The sequence below is a fragment of the Hippichthys cyanospilos genome, chromosome 12 (assembly GCF_059441005.1).
Source record: "Hippichthys cyanospilos isolate Australia breed blue-spotted pipefish chromosome 12, RoL_Hcya_1.0, whole genome shotgun sequence".
NCBI lineage: Eukaryota > Metazoa > Chordata > Actinopteri > Syngnathiformes > Syngnathidae > Hippichthys > Hippichthys cyanospilos.
The window spans coordinates 17914828-17934204 of record NC_142380.1 but is presented as its reverse complement, the minus strand read 5'-3'; the positions used below and the strand labels follow the sequence as shown (position 1 = coordinate 17934204).

Genomic DNA, 19377 nt, shown 5'->3' with positions numbered 1-19377 from the left:
TCACAATAAACATGCTATGCCTTTTCCTTTCACTTTCCATCCTTGCCAGTTGGACCACTACCCAGTGTCCACTTATATATTACCTGAGGCCTCCGATACGGAATTCAACTTGATCAAAAGTCTGTTTCTTGGAAAGGTTTTTGGTAAGTGCACAGACAGATTTTATTTATTGATAAACCTTATTATCTATTTTATTGCTTATTTGAGAGGAGCATTGCACCGCATTGAACACTGATACAATACTTCGGCAAAAGTTAGCATAAATTACATTCGTAGTCCCTTGACATGAAATATTGACAGGACTTGTCAAAAAGTAATGATATTGATAACGATAGGTTGAGTGATTGGTCCTGAATCCTGACTGAAGGAGTTCAGATAGACTGTTTCGTCATCACCGAGCTTTTGTGCTACAACTTTTATAAGAATTTTCGCATAAACGGGAGATGTGATACTGGCCTATAATTAGAGAGATTGTCAGATTGAGGTTAGATCGCTTAAGTAATGGTTGAAAAACAGTTTCTGGTACCGTACCAGAGGAGAGCGATAGATGAATAATATTTCGGATAGAACATTGAACGTTTTTGTAATGTACTGTAGTTATATACGTACGCAAATTGTTATTTTGCCATCAAAAACACATTTTCAATGTATTTGTTCATGTTTTGTCAAAGGAAAGGACTGTTGACATGTTTCAGATGCTACAATAAAAACTTTTTGTGCCAAAGTCACTGTTGGGCAGAAAACACATCTTCACAAAATCTCATTTTCTCCTTTTGCTCAAAATAGCTCGGTGCCCCTCAATGACCGATTTTCAAACAGTGATTACTAATGAACGAAAAAAGAAAGAATCTTACTTTCTTTATCCAGGTAAAGAATGGAATCCAATGTTTCATATGGTGCCGTCAATGTCTACATAGTCATACAGTACAATATTTTGTCAGCCTTAAAAAATGCGTCAAAATGCTCAAAATCAGCTGGCACTCGAGGAGTTGCCTTTTCAGATAACACCTAGCACTGACAATTTCGTCCTCATCCGAATCTTCTGAGTTAAAAAAAATGCATGAAATCATGAGCTAAATGAGAGGAGCTACTAGCAGTCTGTTGCTGTTGCATTAGCACTGCTACTGACTCAAATAAGTATTTAGGGTTGTGTGAAGGCAACTTAAGTATTTATTGTTAAGCTCATTTTATTGACGCGTTTCAATTTAATTGCAATTTATACGATTCCTGCCATTCCTATTTCAACATGTTCCAAATATTCATGTGAGGGTTGCATGCATTTTAGGTTTTCAAAATATTTACAGTTTTCCCACAATTCATCATTTGACACCCCGAAAAATGGCAGTCATTTTCGACTGGAAGATTAGACATTTCATATTTATAGCTTTCCCATTTCACAATCACAACATTTAGCTGATTTCTTTCACCTTTGTGATCATTACCAACATTCCAGATCGGTTTCTCTCATTCCAATTCATACAATGCTTCTACATTCAGCACTAGGCCTTCACACACAATTTCATCAGGAATTGTATTCATCTAGTTTTTATTAAGAGCAATTATCCCGGAGAAATACTTCGTTTTAGGACAATTGAGATCCTTAAGCATTAAGATGTCATGAAATTCAAGCGATTCATGCTCGACAATGTAGGAAAATTAATTCCAAATTTGAATGATCCACATCAGGAAGCTGAGAAAATACCAATTAACCAAGTTTGCCAAATGGGTACATCAACATTGCCTTTTGATGTCGATGACTTAAGTGTTAATCTACATCCATCTATCCAAACAATTTTTGTCACATTTTGTCCTCTCAAAGGCCGCAGGCTTGCTGTAGCCTTTCCCACGACTTTCTACCGTGCTGCCCTATTCATCTACAACTTTGTAAATGTCTCCTTAAAGAATGAAAAACACAAGAGGGTTTTTGCAAACCTTTGATTGATTTACCCTGATTTGATTTCTGTAAAGAAACATAGTAATTGAACATTGAGAGGTGTTCACAGCTCACGTTTGAAATGATTTTGTGAAACGGGTCTGATTTGTGATGTACTTGCAGAAACAGGACAGATTGACCCCATTTTGATTGAGCGCTACAACACGCCAGGCTTTGTGGGCTGCCTGTCAAGAGTTCAACTGAACAGCGTGGCGCCCCTCAAAGCCGCCCTGCGCTCTGGCCAGGGGGCGCCCGTCAGCACCCACGGGATTCTGGTTCCTTCCAATTGCGGGGCCTCTCCCCTGACTATCTCCCCCCTGGCGGCGAATGACCCCTGGCACGTCGAAAGCGGTAGGCTCACATGAACGTGCACCAAACGCAAATTGCTGGGCTCACATGAACTTTGCCCGCAGGTGGAGTTGTTTTCCCTTTCAGCGAGGAATCGTCAGGCAGTAATGGAGTCAATCGCAACTCTGCTGTCATTGGAGGTAAAGAGACAAAGTTCCGGCACCAAAAAAAAGCTTTTTTTTATTCAAAAAAGATAAAAGAGACATCAGAAAACAATATGTGTAGAATATGAGGGTCAAACTCAATTTAGCTCAGGGGCCATATGGAGAAAAACCTATTCTCAGTTGGGATGGACTGGTATCATCTCGGGAATAATCTTGGGTTCAATTGTAAAATTGCCGTATCATGTCATGTACTCTCTCTCTCTCTCTCTCTCTCTCTCTCTCTCTATATATATATATATATATATATATATATATATATATATATATATATATATATATATATAATAAATATAATATATACACACACACATACATATACAGTGATCCCTCGTTTTTTGCTGTCTTCTATTGGGGAGTTACATTTTTTTTTTTTTTTTCATGCTTCGCCAAATCATCTTGCGGGGCAGATTCGGTTCGAGAGCAATGAGCACCTTTCTCCCATTCGTTGCGCTTGCAGGTATCATCGCCACGGTCATCTCGGCAGCGTTGGTCATCATGGTGTTGCTCATCCGTCACATGTTCCAGCACAAAGGCTCCTATCACACCAACGAGGCCAAGGGGGCGGAGTCGGCAGACTGCGCCGACGCGGCCATCATCGTCAACGACCCCGCCTTCACCGAAACCATCGACGAGAGCAAGAAGGAGTGGTTCATCTGAGCCCTTCCCACCAACCGGAGAAACTGGACTCAAGACCGTAGGATGTACCGGATGTAGTATGTAAGCGTAGTGCAAAATCATGAAACCTGGAGGACTTGGTGAAAACTTTATGGACAATGGACATCAGCACATCAGTGTTGGGGCAAATTCTCGCTAGCGCATGTGTGAGAGTGGGAGGCGCTTTATTTTAATGATTGAAAGCCAATTGTGAGAGAGTAAACGCCATGGACGGATGTGCGAATGACATGTATGCTCAATAGCTTAATTTATTCATATTTAAGTTCAATTTGATATCTTATTTATATGCCTTCTTGCAACAAGAACACTTAGGGAAAGATGGCCGCAGTGACGAAAATCATGTAAGCTGCTGCACATTGGTAGCGGTTATTTTGTCATCACGTTTTGTTTTATATGTACGAGTGAAATCTCAGCATGTATAAAGGAAATAGATTTTTTTTTTTCATTTTAATTTGTGCCTACCACCACTTGTCTCTTAAATGAATAAACTGCACTGATTTTATTCACCTTTTTGCTGTCAAAATCAAGTGCAGGCTTCACCCACTGTCATTGAATGTGCTCATAGAAAAACAAAAGTAGGGGAACTCCAGCTCGGTCAACTAGATTAGTAAAATAGTTTTTGACATTGAGAACTTCTGCAACTCAACTCAACTTTTTTTTTTTTTTTTTTAACTCTTTCAGTGCAATGGATGAGAATTCTCGTCTTAAAATAGTAAGAAAAAATAATAAAATCCTTGTCAAATACGTTTTTTTTTTTTTTTAATGGAGGGTAGCTGACACCCTTGACTAGTTCTTATCTCAGTGGTTCTCAAGGTGGGGTCTGTAAAACAATTTGGGTTATTAATAAAAACATGTTAATTTGATTTGTTTTTACATTAAATTGTAAAAGTATTCACAACTCTTCAATAAAGCAATCAATTCAACCAGTTTAATATATTTTTTAAAATGTTTTTTTTGCCTACAATTGCTTACTGATGAGGCAATGAAGCCAGTAAAGTGGCACTTTATTTTATAATGCTGTTTTTGACTAAATAATTGGCACAATCTTTTTTGGGGAACTTGACCTGGTTTGTTATAAGGAGACATGCAATTTGCAATTTTTATTTTCTAAACTTCAGTATAGCTAAAAAGTAACAGATATACGTCTTGTCCAATTGAATCTGTTGGCAAATAAAAGTGGCGCTTAGATCAGGGGTGTCAATCTCGTCTATATCGCGGGTCACATTCACGTTCTAACTCAATTTGAAGTGTGTTTGTCAAGGCTTTTGAAATCAGAGGCCAGCAAAAACTATTGAAAAGAGAGATTTGGAATAAGACAATGCTTGCGCTGTTTTTCCCCATACATTTTGAAGTTGTAGACAACTTGCATGTTTGGTATTTTAGCAAGAAACTTGAAATCAAATCAGCATTTTGCAGGCCACATAAAATGATGTGGTGGGCGGGTTTTGGCCCCTGGGCCTTGAGTTTGACACCTGTAGCTTCATTTTTTTTTTTTTTTTTCCCCCCTGGAAAATTTGCTTTCTAAAAGGGGGTCCTGACTCCAAATAGTGTGAGATCTCTGGCTTCATATTAGATAAACCTTCACTAATATGAAGCCAATTGAGCACTGTAGTGATAACTGTTACCATTGGATGGCAGTGTTGCTATACATACTACGCATTTTTACATACTTGTAATTCTAATCTCTAATCTATTATCTTTCAATATTCTGTCGGCCTTGAAAGATGAGTGAAAATGCTAAACATACTGGGACTCTAGGTTACCCTTTCGGAGAACTCTTGGCACTGAAAGAGTTAAAGATCAGTCTCTTATGAAGAATGCCGCCTTCATGCTAACTGCGAGTAAGCATTCACAACCAGACATTTGATTGTATCCCATTTTTTGAATTGCGATGTCATGGCATGACACTTTCTTCATGTGAAACATTTTGCCTGATTTTTTTTTTTTTTTTTACTATGTTCCTTTTTTTTCAGCACTTCCTTTTAAAATGTAATGAGCCAAAATGGATCATTACATATTTTGACAATATATTGAGAAAAGCTCATACTGTCATGGCTGACTTATTTTGGGGTTTGGTAATATGTTCGCACGCTGAGCCCTTGAGCTGTGATGTCATTTTAGGTCGACAGGAAGTGGCGAAATGGCCTCAGAAGAATAAAAATGGGTGGATTTTGCAGCTAAATTTAGACACCGCAAACGCAAAACAAATGAGGATACAGAGTTGAAACGGTGCGGCAAAAAAAATATTTTAAAGAAAAATGTAGACTTTCCCTTTAAAACGATAAGTCAACAACTGTATTTTGAAAAGGCGTCTATTTTTATATGTTGTAATATTTTCATCGCTGCAGGATTTTCCAGCAACTTTTGTAAGCGTTCAAAAAAAGAAAAACAGATTCGTTCCCATCCATCATTGAAACCACACAAAAAACCTGAAAAAAATAACAAAAATGAATACTGTACATTTTGAATATTTAAAGCGCAGTACGGGGATCTTTCACTAGCCTGGCCTTATCACCCAACTTGGGCTAACTTTGAAAGGGTCATACGATCAAATACAAATATGTATTAACTTCACGTCAAAATGTTCAGTGGCTTCAGCCTTATTCATACATGTATCCATTTTTTGGGGGGCGAACCTACAAAAATGGCAAAAATGCTAATATAATAGCAAAAGTGATAATAGCAAAAGTAACTACACTGTATATTTATTTATATATTTATGAAATTGAAATTGGAATTTTGTGTCAAAATTTGAGCATGATGACTTTTGAAGACTTTTGCATTATGGGAGTCCAGGCTAAGCCAATCATCGAAGTCATTCAAAGGCTTGCAAACGTAACACGTTGCCCGCCAGCGCCACCGGTGGTTATGGGGTGTCAACATATTTGACACCTATAGGGTGTATCTCTCCACCGCCTGTTTGCAAGGATTTAGGAGGGACGGCATGTTGAAAGTCATCATGTTTTGACACGATGCAAAATTTTAGCCTCCTAGTGTTTTTTGTATGCTTGTTCTTTGATTGCACACATCAAAAACATCCAAAAGCCCGACATGGCTCAAAATTTCCCCCAGGGGTTAAGCAGCCGATGTCATAAGAGAAATGTTACATCCAATGACACAATAATATAATTTTTAAACGAGTCACCTTTTAGAATTCCACACACTTGAACAAGATGATATGCTTGAGTTGTGTTTTATTTAACCTTGACGTTTTGCACCACTGCAGTATAGACTTCAAGCGAATAGCACTGATATTCGCTGCACAACATCACCATTCATTTGTGTTAACTGTTTGCCACAAGAAACAGCCTGTCTACATAACAATCCATCCTTAAATCTTTAATCTAGAAAACCAAATTGACGAGTAGAATGTTGTTATGTAAATCTGACATTTATTTTCAGTGTTGGGAGTAAAGCTTTACAAAAGTAATGCAATTACTGTAAGGGATTACTTTTTGCTGTAGTGTAATGCATTACACTACCATGTAATGCATTACACTACAGCAATGCATTACAGTGTAATGCGTTGTACATGATAGCGTAACGCATTACACAAATAAAAAAGTCATATTTTACTTGGTACAAATGAGAGAAATGTAATACATTGCATTTTTAACCTGAACGTGGTGGTGCTCCCCCCAAAATTCACCAAAAACACTGCCAAGATCGGAGGAGGAGAAAAGTCTGGAGCAAAATGTTGACTTCCTATTCTTAAGGATATTCCTATCCTATTCTAAAGCAAAGATGAATGCGGCAGCATGGACAATTCGCACACGAGCGGGACAAACGGCCATTCCTTTCAGTTGGTCAGAGATAAAGACAAGATAGGTGCACTTTGACCTTTGACCTCAAGAGGTTAGGCGACTCGTGGCAGAGTATGTCGAGCGTAGAAGATATGCTGGCGCTTTCCACAGTGGATTCGCTGGCATTTCGAACCTTGTCAGCTAGATCCTGTCGCAATAATGACAAGGTAAGCTAACGCCAATTTTCACTGTAAAACCGCTTTCAATAATAGTCCATAATAGTTCTGGTCAATGTGTATCTCGATGAAGTATACAAAAACTCATGTTAAACAGTACGTTAAACGCAACATCGATGATGTAGGCTAGCTGCTTATGTTAGCCCCATCGAAATCATCTTTTTGAAACGTCTGTCTCTTACCTAGCCGGCTGAACTTGAATTTGAAAAGTAACATCAAAATTGTGGAATGCATTAGCTGTTTTTGCCTAAAGCATAAATAATGCATCATTATGCTGTGAAACTAAGTAATGAAGGGATTAAAAAAAAAAAAAGATTCTGTATCTTGTCATGTTAAGAAAGGTTTACAATACAATGCATATGAAATGATTTGGATGTGCAATGAGCGTAATGTGCTACATTAAGAATGGCAAATCCATATTTCCAGTTATGGTGGTGAAAGTAATATAAAAGTAATGCAATGGTAGTGTAATCCATTACTTTTGAAATACAGTAATATTGTAATGCAAATAGTTTGAAAATATTTTGTAAATTAAGTAATGCATTACAGCTTTTGAAGTCACTTGTTGTTTATTTTTCACTAAAAAGCATCTCACCACAGTGTGAATGTAAATACAACACTGTACTACTTTTCATTAACTGCAGTTGAAATAACACCATTTTTTTTAATGATATTTAGGCCGGTTTTCAGCAGCATAGTACACAAATGCATTACCAGTCAATCAGTTTCAATTCAATTATATGTAGAGTTAAAAAAACAACAACAAACACTAAATATTACCTAATGGGGTCTGGGGGGGGTTATGAAAACATTTATTTGCATCTGTATTGCATCAGCTCCATTTTACTAGCGCTGAAAGAAAAAACATTGTTTTCTTGGGGGTTCAAACAAATACATTAACACTTGGCCTTACTTAAAATGAGTTTCCAATTGAATAAACTTGATGGAGAAAAAAAAAAAAAAAAATCAACATTATGTGGGGAGCTTGGACTCATTACAATTTAATCCCAGCTGTTCAACTCGATTTTTACTTTTGGGTTTGCCACCAAATGCTTAAAATGATAAAAACGCAGCCACGGGAGCAAATAAAACAGATTTGAGAAGAATCACAACGTAGGGCAGAGAAGCGAAATTTCTTAAGAAATCAACACACCATTCTAAAACAATGCGCTACGTATTCAATAAAGTCTTTCAATACTAAAATGCAAAATCCATCTGAAAATCTGATGAGGGCATATAGATTATTAGATGCCAGAACTCTTCACTGGGACAACATTGCCAACAATTGCGCTGGTGCACAATGCATAGTTAAGGCCAAAGTGTACCGTTTCCTTTCTGAGCGCTGTTTCTGTCGCTAAAATCTGACTTCAATTCACGAGGGGGCGCGATCGGTAGATCAATCGGTCAACGGAGCGAGCGGCTGCAATATGCAGTAAAGGTCACTGGCCTGACAGCTGAGCGAAGTTCACGGCCAGCTTTCTGTGCTTCCTTTTGGAGGCGGAGCCGGGGGGGCGGCCCGCGGAGGCTCGGTTTTGCCGAGGGGGCGCCGACGGGTGCGTGGTTGCGGCGGGAAGCGAGTCGGTCGCAGCAGAGGAGTCGTCTCCGACGACGGGTTGGGGTCGGGACTGGGACTGGGACTGGGACTGGGACCGGGACTGGGCGGGAGGCGCGTCCTGGCCTCGGGCTTGAATCCTGGCCACGGTTTGGGCTGCCGAGTAAAACTCCCTGCTTTCTTGGGGCTTCTTGGCTGACGCTCGCTTCTTTGTCACCTGTAGCAATTCCACATTTTCACAAACAAATTGAATTGCGACACAATATTCTGTCAGTCTTGAAAGCTGAAGTGAAAATGCTCCAAATTGGAGGTAGCCTTTTCAAATAACACTTGGCACTGAAAAAAATTGAAAATTGCATAAACTCGTAATTCATATGAGCCTGATGATCATGCGTTATGTTGGCAAATATTTGTGATGAAGAAATTGCTGAAGGCAGCTGCATTTATGCATTGCATTCTTAATATATCAACCAGACAAGGAGCCAGCATCTTGGTGAAAAAAAAAAAATCAAATAAAAAAAATGCACTTTGTATTTCAATTCAAGTCCCCTATAAGATAAATGAAGAGGAAAACAATAGCTGACACGTCGTACCTGCAATGGAATGAACTGGTTATGTGAACCAATGGGCAGAGTTGTGACCGGCTGCGGACGCGCAGCACCAGGGAACGTTCCTGGAGCTCCGTAGAAGGGTGGGTTCTGCTGGGGGTGGTGAGCCAGAGGCATTCCCCAGATAGGGCCAGCGCAACCCCGCGGTGGCATCAGCATACCACCTACAGAGAACAGTTCAAGCGTGGTGAGCAAAAGCTGCGTCACATTATTCCTTAATGAGAAAAATAAAAATGCTCCCCAAAAGGAATTGCAACCCTTTAAATATGGTGCACGAGATTGCGTCACATGGACTTGGGCGGGAGGAGGTCAGCTTATATGATTGAAGTACAAAAACTAACGAGGAAGTTCTGTCAAATGATACGATACAGTGATAATATTAAAAGTAATGCCCATACATTGTTTCCGAAGAAGTCCACCTTCTCCCGCCCAAGTCCGTGTTGACGCGCTGTCGTTTGCCCTTTACGGGTGAACAAACCAAGCAATCTCATTGGATACCAAGCTGTCAATCGATGTGCTTTTACTAGCTCTGATTGGCTAGCTTTGTGGCACTTCGTAACGCGTGTGCAGAACTGAGCGCGCGCAGAGGACAACTCGAGTGAGCGAGAGCTCGATGTTGAACGAGGGAGGGAGGGAGGGCTGTCGCGAGCATCCATTGTTGCATTGATCAAATCTGATGAAAATTAGAATTTCAATGTTTTGTGTGTGTGTGGGATTTTTATTTTAATTAAAGTGGAATTAAAGCTACTGCTTACAGCCATTTTTCAAAGAAAAGTTTCATGAAAATTAGTTCCAGTTTTCAGGATTTTTAAAGTTCAAGTGAAAATAAAGCAAGAGTTTTGTTTTTTTAAAATCTGATGAAAATTAGTTTCTGTTTGTTTAAAAAAATAATCAATTGGTAAATGGTAAATGGACTTTCACTTATAATGCGCTTTTCTACCTTGGGTACTCAAAGTGCTTTACACTAACTAATCAAAGTTCAGGTGGAAGCAAAGTGATTGTTTACAGCCATTTTTTACCGAACAGCGCAATTTTTGAAAAGATAAAATTCTATATTTAATATGAGGTTTATTTTGAGCTTGGAAAGAAATTAGGCAATATACATGTAAAATGTGATTGACTATACTTACTGGGTCGGATGGATATTGCGCGTCAGAATTAACCAGTATCGTTCAAACAAATTTTAAGGGCCCCCGATTAACGCCAAACAATTCCCATAGGTGACCACCGAGAAATTGATTACCTGACTGGTTGAAGACAGGAGGCATGGCTCTGACGGCTGGAGACTGCAAACGTGCCACTCCATGGAACAGAGGAGGTTGAAGAGGGAACCCTGACGCCAGTGAATTCTAACAGGATCAAAGCTTTGACTATTACACCTCTTATCCATTTACACGATCACGCTAAGAGAACTGATCGAAAAATGTTGTCAAGGTTATGGTGAGCGGTACCATCTACTGAATTGGAACGCCGTAAACCATACACCGACACAGTTCCACGTACCAGTCTTTGTAAGGCAAAGAAGGCGGCTTTCTCCTTGGCGTCGTTTTCTGATTGACACTGAGGTCCATGAACAGTCAAACCGTTGGACAGCTTAACCTGACACACTGCAACACCCTTGGGACATGAGCAAGGTGAATGATGAGATGCACTCCGGTCTGCTGGATTTGTTCAATGGATTTAATATTACCAGCAGACTTTCTTATGAAAGTCCAATCGATTCTGCCAGTAGCGCATCGAACGTGAGACAAGGAATGCGGGATTACCTGTCTGTTGTGTAAGTAGCTGAACTCTGGGGGTGCCATGCCTAAGGCGACACATACGCATGCCAGCTCTGACACCTTACTGGCCATCAAAGTGTTGGACTGGTTAACAAGGTTAACAGGCACAGCTGAGGATTCGCCATGAGGATCATTCATTTGTGCCGCTGAGTAGGGAAAAACAACAGATGAAAATGTAAAAACTTGCTTTAATTGGATTCTTTTAACAGTGCTACCTGAACTTATGAAATTCATTCCTTCCAGAGGTCATTTCAACATGTGAATTTTTCATTTGTAGAAGCTGAGTGCTGTACCGTATTTCTCAGAGAACAAGTCCAGTTTTTTTTCCCCCACCATACTTTCAACCCCAATATTAAGGGTTTTCACTTATAACCGCATAACTCAAAACAGACCAATTTTTTTTTCACATATCTGTGTTTGAATAACATTCATTCAAATGGAAAATACATAATATGTCATTTACAGGCCTTAAAATGGTTATATATGCACCGTATTTTCTGCACTAAAAGGCGAGCCTAAAAGCCTTATTTTTTTGAAAAAGCTGATGGTGCGCCTTATATATGGATCAATATTGAGATTGGGATTTGCAGATGGGGGAATGAAGTGATAAAGTAAGCTTTCCCCCTTTCTTTTGTGTGTTTACAGTTGAACAAGGTTGGTCATATTGACATTGAGTTATTATGCTATTGAGTTATTATTTTGAGTTATTATTTTTATTACTTTGACTATTGCTATACTGATATAAATGTTGCACTCCATGTTATACCTTGCTGTTAAAAGATAAACTGTCACGGAAATACTAAACATAAGACAGTTGTTTATTCATTTTAGGAGTGGAAGAGTAAAGTAAAGTAAATAAAGAGGATGTTTGAACGAATGACAAAGGAGGAAGATACGGACGTCCGAGGGTTTAATGGGAGGCTCGATTTGTTGTGTCAGATAGTGATAATGACTTTGAGGCCTTTTTGACAATTCATACTTAGCTGTGGCAAAATATAAAGCATTAAAACCACAACTCATTTTAATGTTGCAACATTAGTTTGAGCATTTGCGTCTACGCGAGGTAACCACTAAAGTCAGGGGTAGACTTGTAATTGCATTTTTGTGAATATCAACCAAATATAAGTATCCCAGAAAACGCTTTAACCCTCTAAAGTCAAACTAATGATTGCAGGTGCTGATAATATGAATGCAGTTCATTTGTTTGCCTTGAGATGGCGCTGGTGTATTGGTGTTGCGGGCAGACAACTTTACTTAGGTCGATTTATTTGTGCTTTATTATTTTACAGTGCTAGGTATCATTTACTAGTCCACCGGAGCAATATTATTTATTTTTGGATCATTTTGAGCATGTAAGTTTACCTAAGTTTCGTTTAAGGTGCTTCCTCTTTGTTATGCTAACGTGCAAATGACACATTTTGTAACCTGACATTCGTAAGTTAGAGATCCTTTTTTTTTTTCTCCAGCTGAATTATTTTGTTAACGTTACTGGGGGAAGGACCATGATGATAAAGTGACATAATATAACAGTTCATATGGGAATAACATACCTAATTTTTTGGACTTTCGTCTCTTATTTTGTTTGTCGTCGTTGGCAATATCCTGAGAGCTGGGACTTCCTGTTCCAGTGCCATCAATTTTCAGCATTTCCTTCAACACCATTGTGCCCTTCTATAACCACAGACAGTTGAAGCACAATCTTAATGCAATGGACAGGTTTTTGTGACGCCCAAGCCAAAAGGAGAGCCACTCTAATTCCAGAGATGGAATTGAAATAAAACATACAAAACAACACACACACACACACACACACACAAATCACAAAACCAACTCGACTTGATACATTAAATATTTTAAAAGAAAAGTCAGTTTGCTCTTGTTGCAAGACCTACCATGGCAAAAGACTGCGGTGACAAAGGTTCATCGGATTGGGTGGTGTGCGTTTGCGAAGAGACTGCAGGAGGATTGGTAGGAGTAGTCTGTTGGCTGTCCTTGGAGATGTTAAGGCTGGCTAACAGGTCTTCAAACTCAGTTGATTTTTGGGCAGTGTTCTGCTAAAGTAAAAGGGAAATCTTCTTCTTCAACAACCAAATGAGAGCAACATCAGACTGCAAACTACAACACAAAATCAATCTACATTTTGTGAGCTTGAACACTCAATTATATACAGTCCACTTAAATGCATGAAGAATTAAAGCAAATTAACATTCACCGAGTACCAATCTTTAGACATGTTTTTTTTCACGACAGACAGACAGTTGGATGGGGTTAGTGATTCTGTGCAGGTTCTTTACTATTTGACATTGGTGGTGCTTTTGGAATACAGATCAAACAAATTTTAATAACTTATTCAAAAAAAAAAAAAGCAGGTGCCAAATGATAGTTTTACTTAACGTAAAACATAACCATACCAAGCCCTAGGAGGAAAAAATAATTGTCCCTGAAACTTATAGCTGGTGGTACCACACTGAGAAGCAATACTTTAAAACCATTTCAGTGCCAAGTGGAAAAGGCACATGTAAACATTTTAAAAGACGATAATTTTCGTCCATGGCATTAAGAGAGTTAAAAATCTGCATTTAAGATAACTTGTGAGGAGGCGTTTGCATTGTGGAGGAAACTTGGCCCACTCATCTTAGCAGAATTGTTTCAACTCTTTTTGTTTTTTTTTTTTTTTTTTTTTTTTAGCATGAGCTGCATTTCAATTAGATTTTAGCCCCCACTTTGTGTTTGCTACCCCAAAACACTTTTTTTTTTTTAAATCTAAGTTTTACTTCAAAGCAATTCAGGGGAACCCTTACTTGTACGTTCTGAATTGCTGTACTGTTGCATGGCTCAATAACACTTGAGAGCACAAATTGGTCACCTGTAGGATTTTCTAGTAAAATATTTAAGCACCGTCACCATGTTTGACGATTGGCATGATCTTATTCTTATCAAATGGTGTTAATTACTTACTGGTAGATATTCTCCCATAAAATACTGTACAATCATCATGAATGTCCGCATCGCTATTCACTTGAGTTGTCTTTGTGTGATTTTAAAATTGGTTTCATGAGCTGGTATATTTAGGTGAAAGGGGGGAACTCAGGACAAACATGAATATAAGCACAGACAAAAAAACAAAAGCGTACATTATTTTGCCAGTGAGCAGGAGGTTTATGGGAAGGGGCGGAATCTTGCAAAGACTGCCATACATTCACGTAAGCCTCTTTACTCTGCAATGACAAGTGGAGAAAATGTAATGAATATAGTTAGTGTGTCCATCTGTGACTTGATGCTTAGTCTTGAGTGTGTATCCTCGGATGATAAACTCACCTTGATATGTTGCTTCTGGATAGGAGCTTTAGAGGTAGAGTGTTTGCTGCCTTGGTAAGCTGGCTTTACCTCACTATGTTTGTTGTTCTGCAATAAAGTTAAAAGTAAAGGATAGGAGACATAAAAGAAAGGTCACGGGAATGATCAGAAATGATTAAGACTAATGACAAGCTGAAAAGAATCTCTTACTTGCGTCGATATAAAGGGTGAACGCGGGGAGTGGTTGAGGCTGGCCATATGGTGGTGTGAGTTGAAGTTCGTGCCAGCAACGGGCTGAGGTTTCACAATGGCAGTGAGTTTGTGGCATGTGGGGTCCAATCGGGCACCATGCGACAGGTTAATTAGCGCACATGGCGGAAGGCGGTAACAACGAGGTGATGTACACCTAAGGATGTCAAGGTTTTATCTTAAAATCTGAGCAGCATTCTATTGAACATTCTGACAGAAGTCCCTTTTTTGTGATATTTAACTCCTGGAGGAAATTTTGACCCAACTCAGGCTAGTTGGTGTTTTTGAAATCAAATGAAAAGCATATCAAAAAACACTAGGAGGCTAAAATATTTCATAGATTGTCAAAACATGACAACTTTCAATATGCCACGCTTGTGTGTCTTTTAAATGCTTGCAAACAGGAGGTGGTGAGGTACACCCTATAGGTGTCAAATTTAGCCCGTATCGGGCTCATTTAGTGCCATTTCAACTTTGAAATATCGTCAATTTTGGACATGTTGAAAACCAGGTGTTTTATCATGCATTCCCCCCAATGTTTGCATTAATCCTTTCAACGGCAACTCGTGAACAGGGCGCAATAGAAATTTTTGTGTTGACACCCCAAAACCACCGGGTGGCGCTAGCGGCCAACTTTTGACATTTGCAACCCTTTCAATGCCTTTGATGATTGGCTTAGCCTGGACTCCCATAATGGTCTTCAAAGGTCATAATACTTTAAATATGACATAATAAATATTTCGACTTCAATTTCATAAATATACAATACAGTAGTTACTGTAGTTTTGTTATTACTACAATTTTACAATTTTTGTACATAAACGGGGAGTAGGTCCCCCCTCCCCAAAAAAGTACATATTTATGGATAGGGCTAATGCCACTGCACATTTTGAGGGGTTGAAAGTTGGTGCAGCTACAATAACCATGTAGTTAAGCTTTACCTAATATTAAGACCTCCAGCAAATTCTTCATCAAACAGCACCTCGTAGAGAACCTCATCTTCTCGCTCAGCTGAAAGACCAAACATATTTACAATATTAGTTAGATTGACATTATTTACTTTCTGTACACATTAATTCCTCTTCCCCACAAACGAAATGGAGTAATTTTAAAATGGGTGTCATCACCTCCTTTAATGCCAATGACAGTGCCTCTGAGACCCAATGGGACAGTGAAGCTCTCTCTGACATTGATGACACGGTCAAACAGGCGATACTCTGCATCAGGGTCTGGGACCACACCCTGTTGCTGCTCCATGGGCTATATAGGAAATATGTGAGAACATCAATACTTGAGAGAAATTGAGAACTTGCTTGATAATTAGCAAGGAAATTACTTCTCACTTTAACATTACATTTGAACAAAACCCTAATAAAGAAAAAAACCGAATATTCGTAACACAAAAGCATTGAAACATAGCATTAAATGTGCTAAATAAATCTAAATATTGAGGTAAAGTCCATATATTTTGAATAATTTGCTACCAAAGTGAAACTTATTAGTTCAGACGCGAAAAAATATTTCAAGCTGTTAAACTTCTATACTTATATACAGTTCAGTGATCCCTCGCTCTATCGCTGTTCATCTTTCACGGCTTCGCTGCTTCACGGATTTTTTACAGTGTGGAATTTTTTTTTTTTTTTACAGTGCATTGTGCTCTGAATCCTGATTGGCTCAAGGGCTTTACTGTTGTCTAGAAATAAAATATTGACGCTGTACTGCATTGGTTTTTCAATTGATTACAAAAGGCAAGAGGATCCAAAAGCTTGCTTTCGTCTCTCCTGTGTCTCTCCTGTGCCCGTGTGCGCTCAGCTCAGCACACACGTTACAAACGTAAGCACATTGATTGACAGCTTGGTCTCTTGTTAGCCAATCACGTGACTCGTAGGCGTGCCGAGAGCAAACGCACACGTCTGTGTGCTTTCCGAGATCAACGGAGAAATGCACAGCTTTGGAAATCTGACTTTTACCTAGATTTCTTTTGTAATAAATTGACATTTCAAATGTATTGTTATGATATAAGAGGCTTCATTTTAATTCGATGTCCAGGCATATCCGTTTGTAAAAATCTTCTTACTCAGAAAAAGAAAGAGCTCAACAACTACTCACAACAATGTGCGGGTTCAGGACGAAGAGGCATAGCTGGGACTGTGAAACGCGCGAGTGACAATGTTTCCAACTTTGTATTACTATATTAAATGATTGTTTTAAACAAATTTGGGACTTTAAAACAGCGTTTGATTTTTGGTTTTATTCTGTAGTTTAGTATTGCATTGTAAAATAATAATAAAAAAAAAATAAAGCTGGCTACTTCACAAATTTCACTTTGCGCGTGTTATTTTTGGAATGTAACCTCCGCGATAAATGAGGGATAACTGTATATAATTATACTTATATATGCTATACTTATACTACGCTGTTATACTTAAAATTTTCAGGTTGGGGTCACTGTGCTCAGTTGGAAAAAAAAAAAGAAAAAGAAAAAAGTTCTGTAGCTCTGACTTGACAACTGGATTTTATTTTAAAATGGAAAACATACAAACCCGAAACAGGAGATGTGGTTTGACGGTGACACGAACTTTCTTAGCACTCTTCTTCACCTGTGGTAGATGATAGGCAAAAAAAGCATAAGAAAAGAACAACAACAAAAAAATAGACCATAGTAAAAGAAAAGCTGAAAGACATTAACAATTGTGCACATAAAAAAGGTAACACCTTGGCTTTCTCCACAGCTTCCTCAATTTTCTCAACAATTGCAAAGTCCAGCACTTGCAAGTCACATGACGCCCTGCTGATGGAGCTGACAGGGTGACTTTTCAACCAGGTAATAATTTCAGATACCTTTTCTGCCCTGTGGAACATTTGGAAATTATAAAAAAATAAAAAATACATTTTTACAAAACATTTTAGCTCATAAAAATAAAAATCACTTGTGATGCAAAACAGGAGGGAAAACTTAAAATAACTACAGTACATCCCTGAATATAAGATGCACCTGTGTATAAGACGCACACTTAATTTAGGGGCCAAATTCTTATATTTTGGATGTTATCATGTATAAGATGCTGGAACACTTTAGCAAAACAGAAGAAGTATCATCTTTTCAAAACTCTTCATATTTTCTTGTGTTCATATCCGTAAGTGAAATACTCGCTGCGTGTTAAGTTTAGTGTGTTTCTGATTTCTAACATTGTAAGCGGTCAGTGAACCCCTCGGCACTATAATGTTGAATGTGCTCAAAGCTGTTATTTCCGTGCAACGCGGTTTGAGTTCATTTTACCATTAATATCCAAAGTTGAGCAGCATTAGAGTTTTAGCAAGTTAAGTCTATATTGCCACAAGACAGCAATTAATGAACAGGTCAAATGGATAACTTTTCCCTGTTCTCTAACAGGTGCACTCTTAATTGAATCAGCTGGAACCATCATAAAAAAATTTTTTGTCCGCTTTTATAACATTACCGTGTGTGAACAAAGATGGACTTGGATGTTGGTTCTGTCTGCTGGCTTCTTTTATGGAAAATAATGCCATAAAACCTCAGCTAACATGGGCTGCTGTTAGCTGCAACGGGCACTTGATGCTAACAGTCAACTGACATCCCCCTCTTCTAGTTCGTCCCATAATGGCAGGCATGTCCAAACCCAGTCCTCGAGGGCCGCCTATCCGCCATGTTTTGGAGGTTTCTGTCCTCCTACCACACCCGATTCAAATGATCAGCTCTTCAGCAAGCTCAGCGGAAGCCTGACAACAAACCTGTTCATTTGAATCAGCTGCACTGAATGACGGAAACGTAAAAAACATGCAGGATGGTGGCCCTTGAGGACCGGGTTATGGCATTATGGCAATTATTTTAAGTAGGAATACGGCCAATATAAAAATGTGCATGTGGGTCAAAGCTCGGCTTTGTAATTTTTAAGTTACCGTTTGCAGAATGCCCCCATACTTTTGGCCTTAATTTTTAGAAAAAAAGGTGTGTCATATTAGGGGAATTACGGTATTTTAAAAAAGCAAACTCTTTCCATTCAAGGTAACGATTTTACGTTGGAATTCCCTTCCACATATCTTACAATTAGACAAGGAATCTAGAACAAAACAGCCTGAAAGGCCAAGAATTTTTATACTGTGACCTGGAGCCAATTAATTTTTGTGGCAAAATCTTTAGGATAGGGTTTAATTTCCTAGAGGTTAATGCAAGCAAAAACAAGCATGTCTTCAATTGATAGCTTCAAGGAAAAGTCTAAAATGTTCTTTAAAAGAATGTGAACTACTGTATTACTCGTCTAAACAAGGAATTTGCATTATTAATACAGTGAGCCCCCTTGTTCGGACATTAAACTGTTCCGTGGTTGGGGTCGTAAGAGGAATCAGCCGTATGACGGCCAATCTAAACCTATGTTAAATAGCTCATACATTTAGAACCCCAGGTAAAAACATCAAAATTGTACATCCTGTAAATATTAAAAATTGGTACTGAAATAGTATAGTAAGTGCTATGTATATACAATATACATGTATACAATCAGAAAACATCATAAATAAAAAATATAGAAAGAATTAATTTTCCTTTGACTGCCGTTTGTTATGCCCACATTCCCCAATAGGGGTTATCTCCAGCATCGTTTCCATATAAATCATCTTCTTACTTCTCTCTTTAACATCACTAGCAATCTTGGGACCCATGGCTAACCCTTTCAAATTTAAATTAAGCAGTAAAATGCATTATAAATGCAGATTTGTAACAACTCACAATCGAACAAAGCTTTACTGTTCAGCCATTTTGAAACAAGTGAG

At 38.6% G+C, this 19377-nt stretch overlaps 2 protein-coding genes across 3 annotated transcripts in view; one reads left to right on the top strand and one right to left on the bottom strand.

Annotated features, from left to right (window-relative positions):
• cntnap2b (contactin associated protein 2b) overlaps nt 1–4052 on the top strand; it is a 29051-nt gene extending 24999 nt beyond the window's left edge. The window contains exons 22-25 of the mRNA XM_088429499.1: nt 50–143; nt 2057–2284; nt 2347–2421; nt 2903–4052. Of these exons, the coding sequence (XP_088285625.1) occupies nt 50–143; nt 2057–2284; nt 2347–2421; nt 2903–3102 (597 nt within the window). The 3' untranslated portion in view covers nt 3103–4052. The remainder of the gene's footprint in view (nt 1–49; nt 144–2056; nt 2285–2346; nt 2422–2902) is intronic.
• A 2245-nt stretch (nt 4053–6297) lies between these two features.
• The window catches only part of xrn1 (5'-3' exoribonuclease 1), a 36806-nt gene continuing 23726 nt past the window's right edge, over nt 6298–19377 (bottom strand). Inside the window, exons 26-39 of one of the 2 annotated variants that reach the window (XM_088430186.1) lie at nt 17302–17437; nt 17130–17186; nt 15714–15846; nt 15528–15597; nt 14548–14743; nt 14359–14445; nt 14175–14258; nt 12933–13094; nt 12591–12711; nt 11026–11186; nt 10763–10876; nt 10503–10608; nt 9245–9423; nt 6298–8868 (exon numbers count right to left, since the gene is read on the bottom strand). In XM_088430186.1, coding sequence (XP_088286312.1) covers nt 8539–8868; nt 9245–9423; nt 10503–10608; nt 10763–10876; nt 11026–11186; nt 12591–12711; nt 12933–13094; nt 14175–14258; nt 14359–14445; nt 14548–14743; nt 15528–15597; nt 15714–15846; nt 17130–17186; nt 17302–17437 — 1936 coding nt within the window. In that variant the 3' untranslated portion in view covers nt 6298–8538. The remainder of the gene's footprint in view (nt 8869–9244; nt 9424–10502; nt 10609–10762; nt 10877–11025; nt 11187–12590; nt 12712–12932; nt 13095–14174; nt 14259–14358; nt 14446–14547; nt 14744–15527; nt 15598–15713; nt 15847–17129; nt 17187–17301; nt 17438–19377) is intronic. The other variant, XM_088430188.1, reaches the window with a different exon arrangement.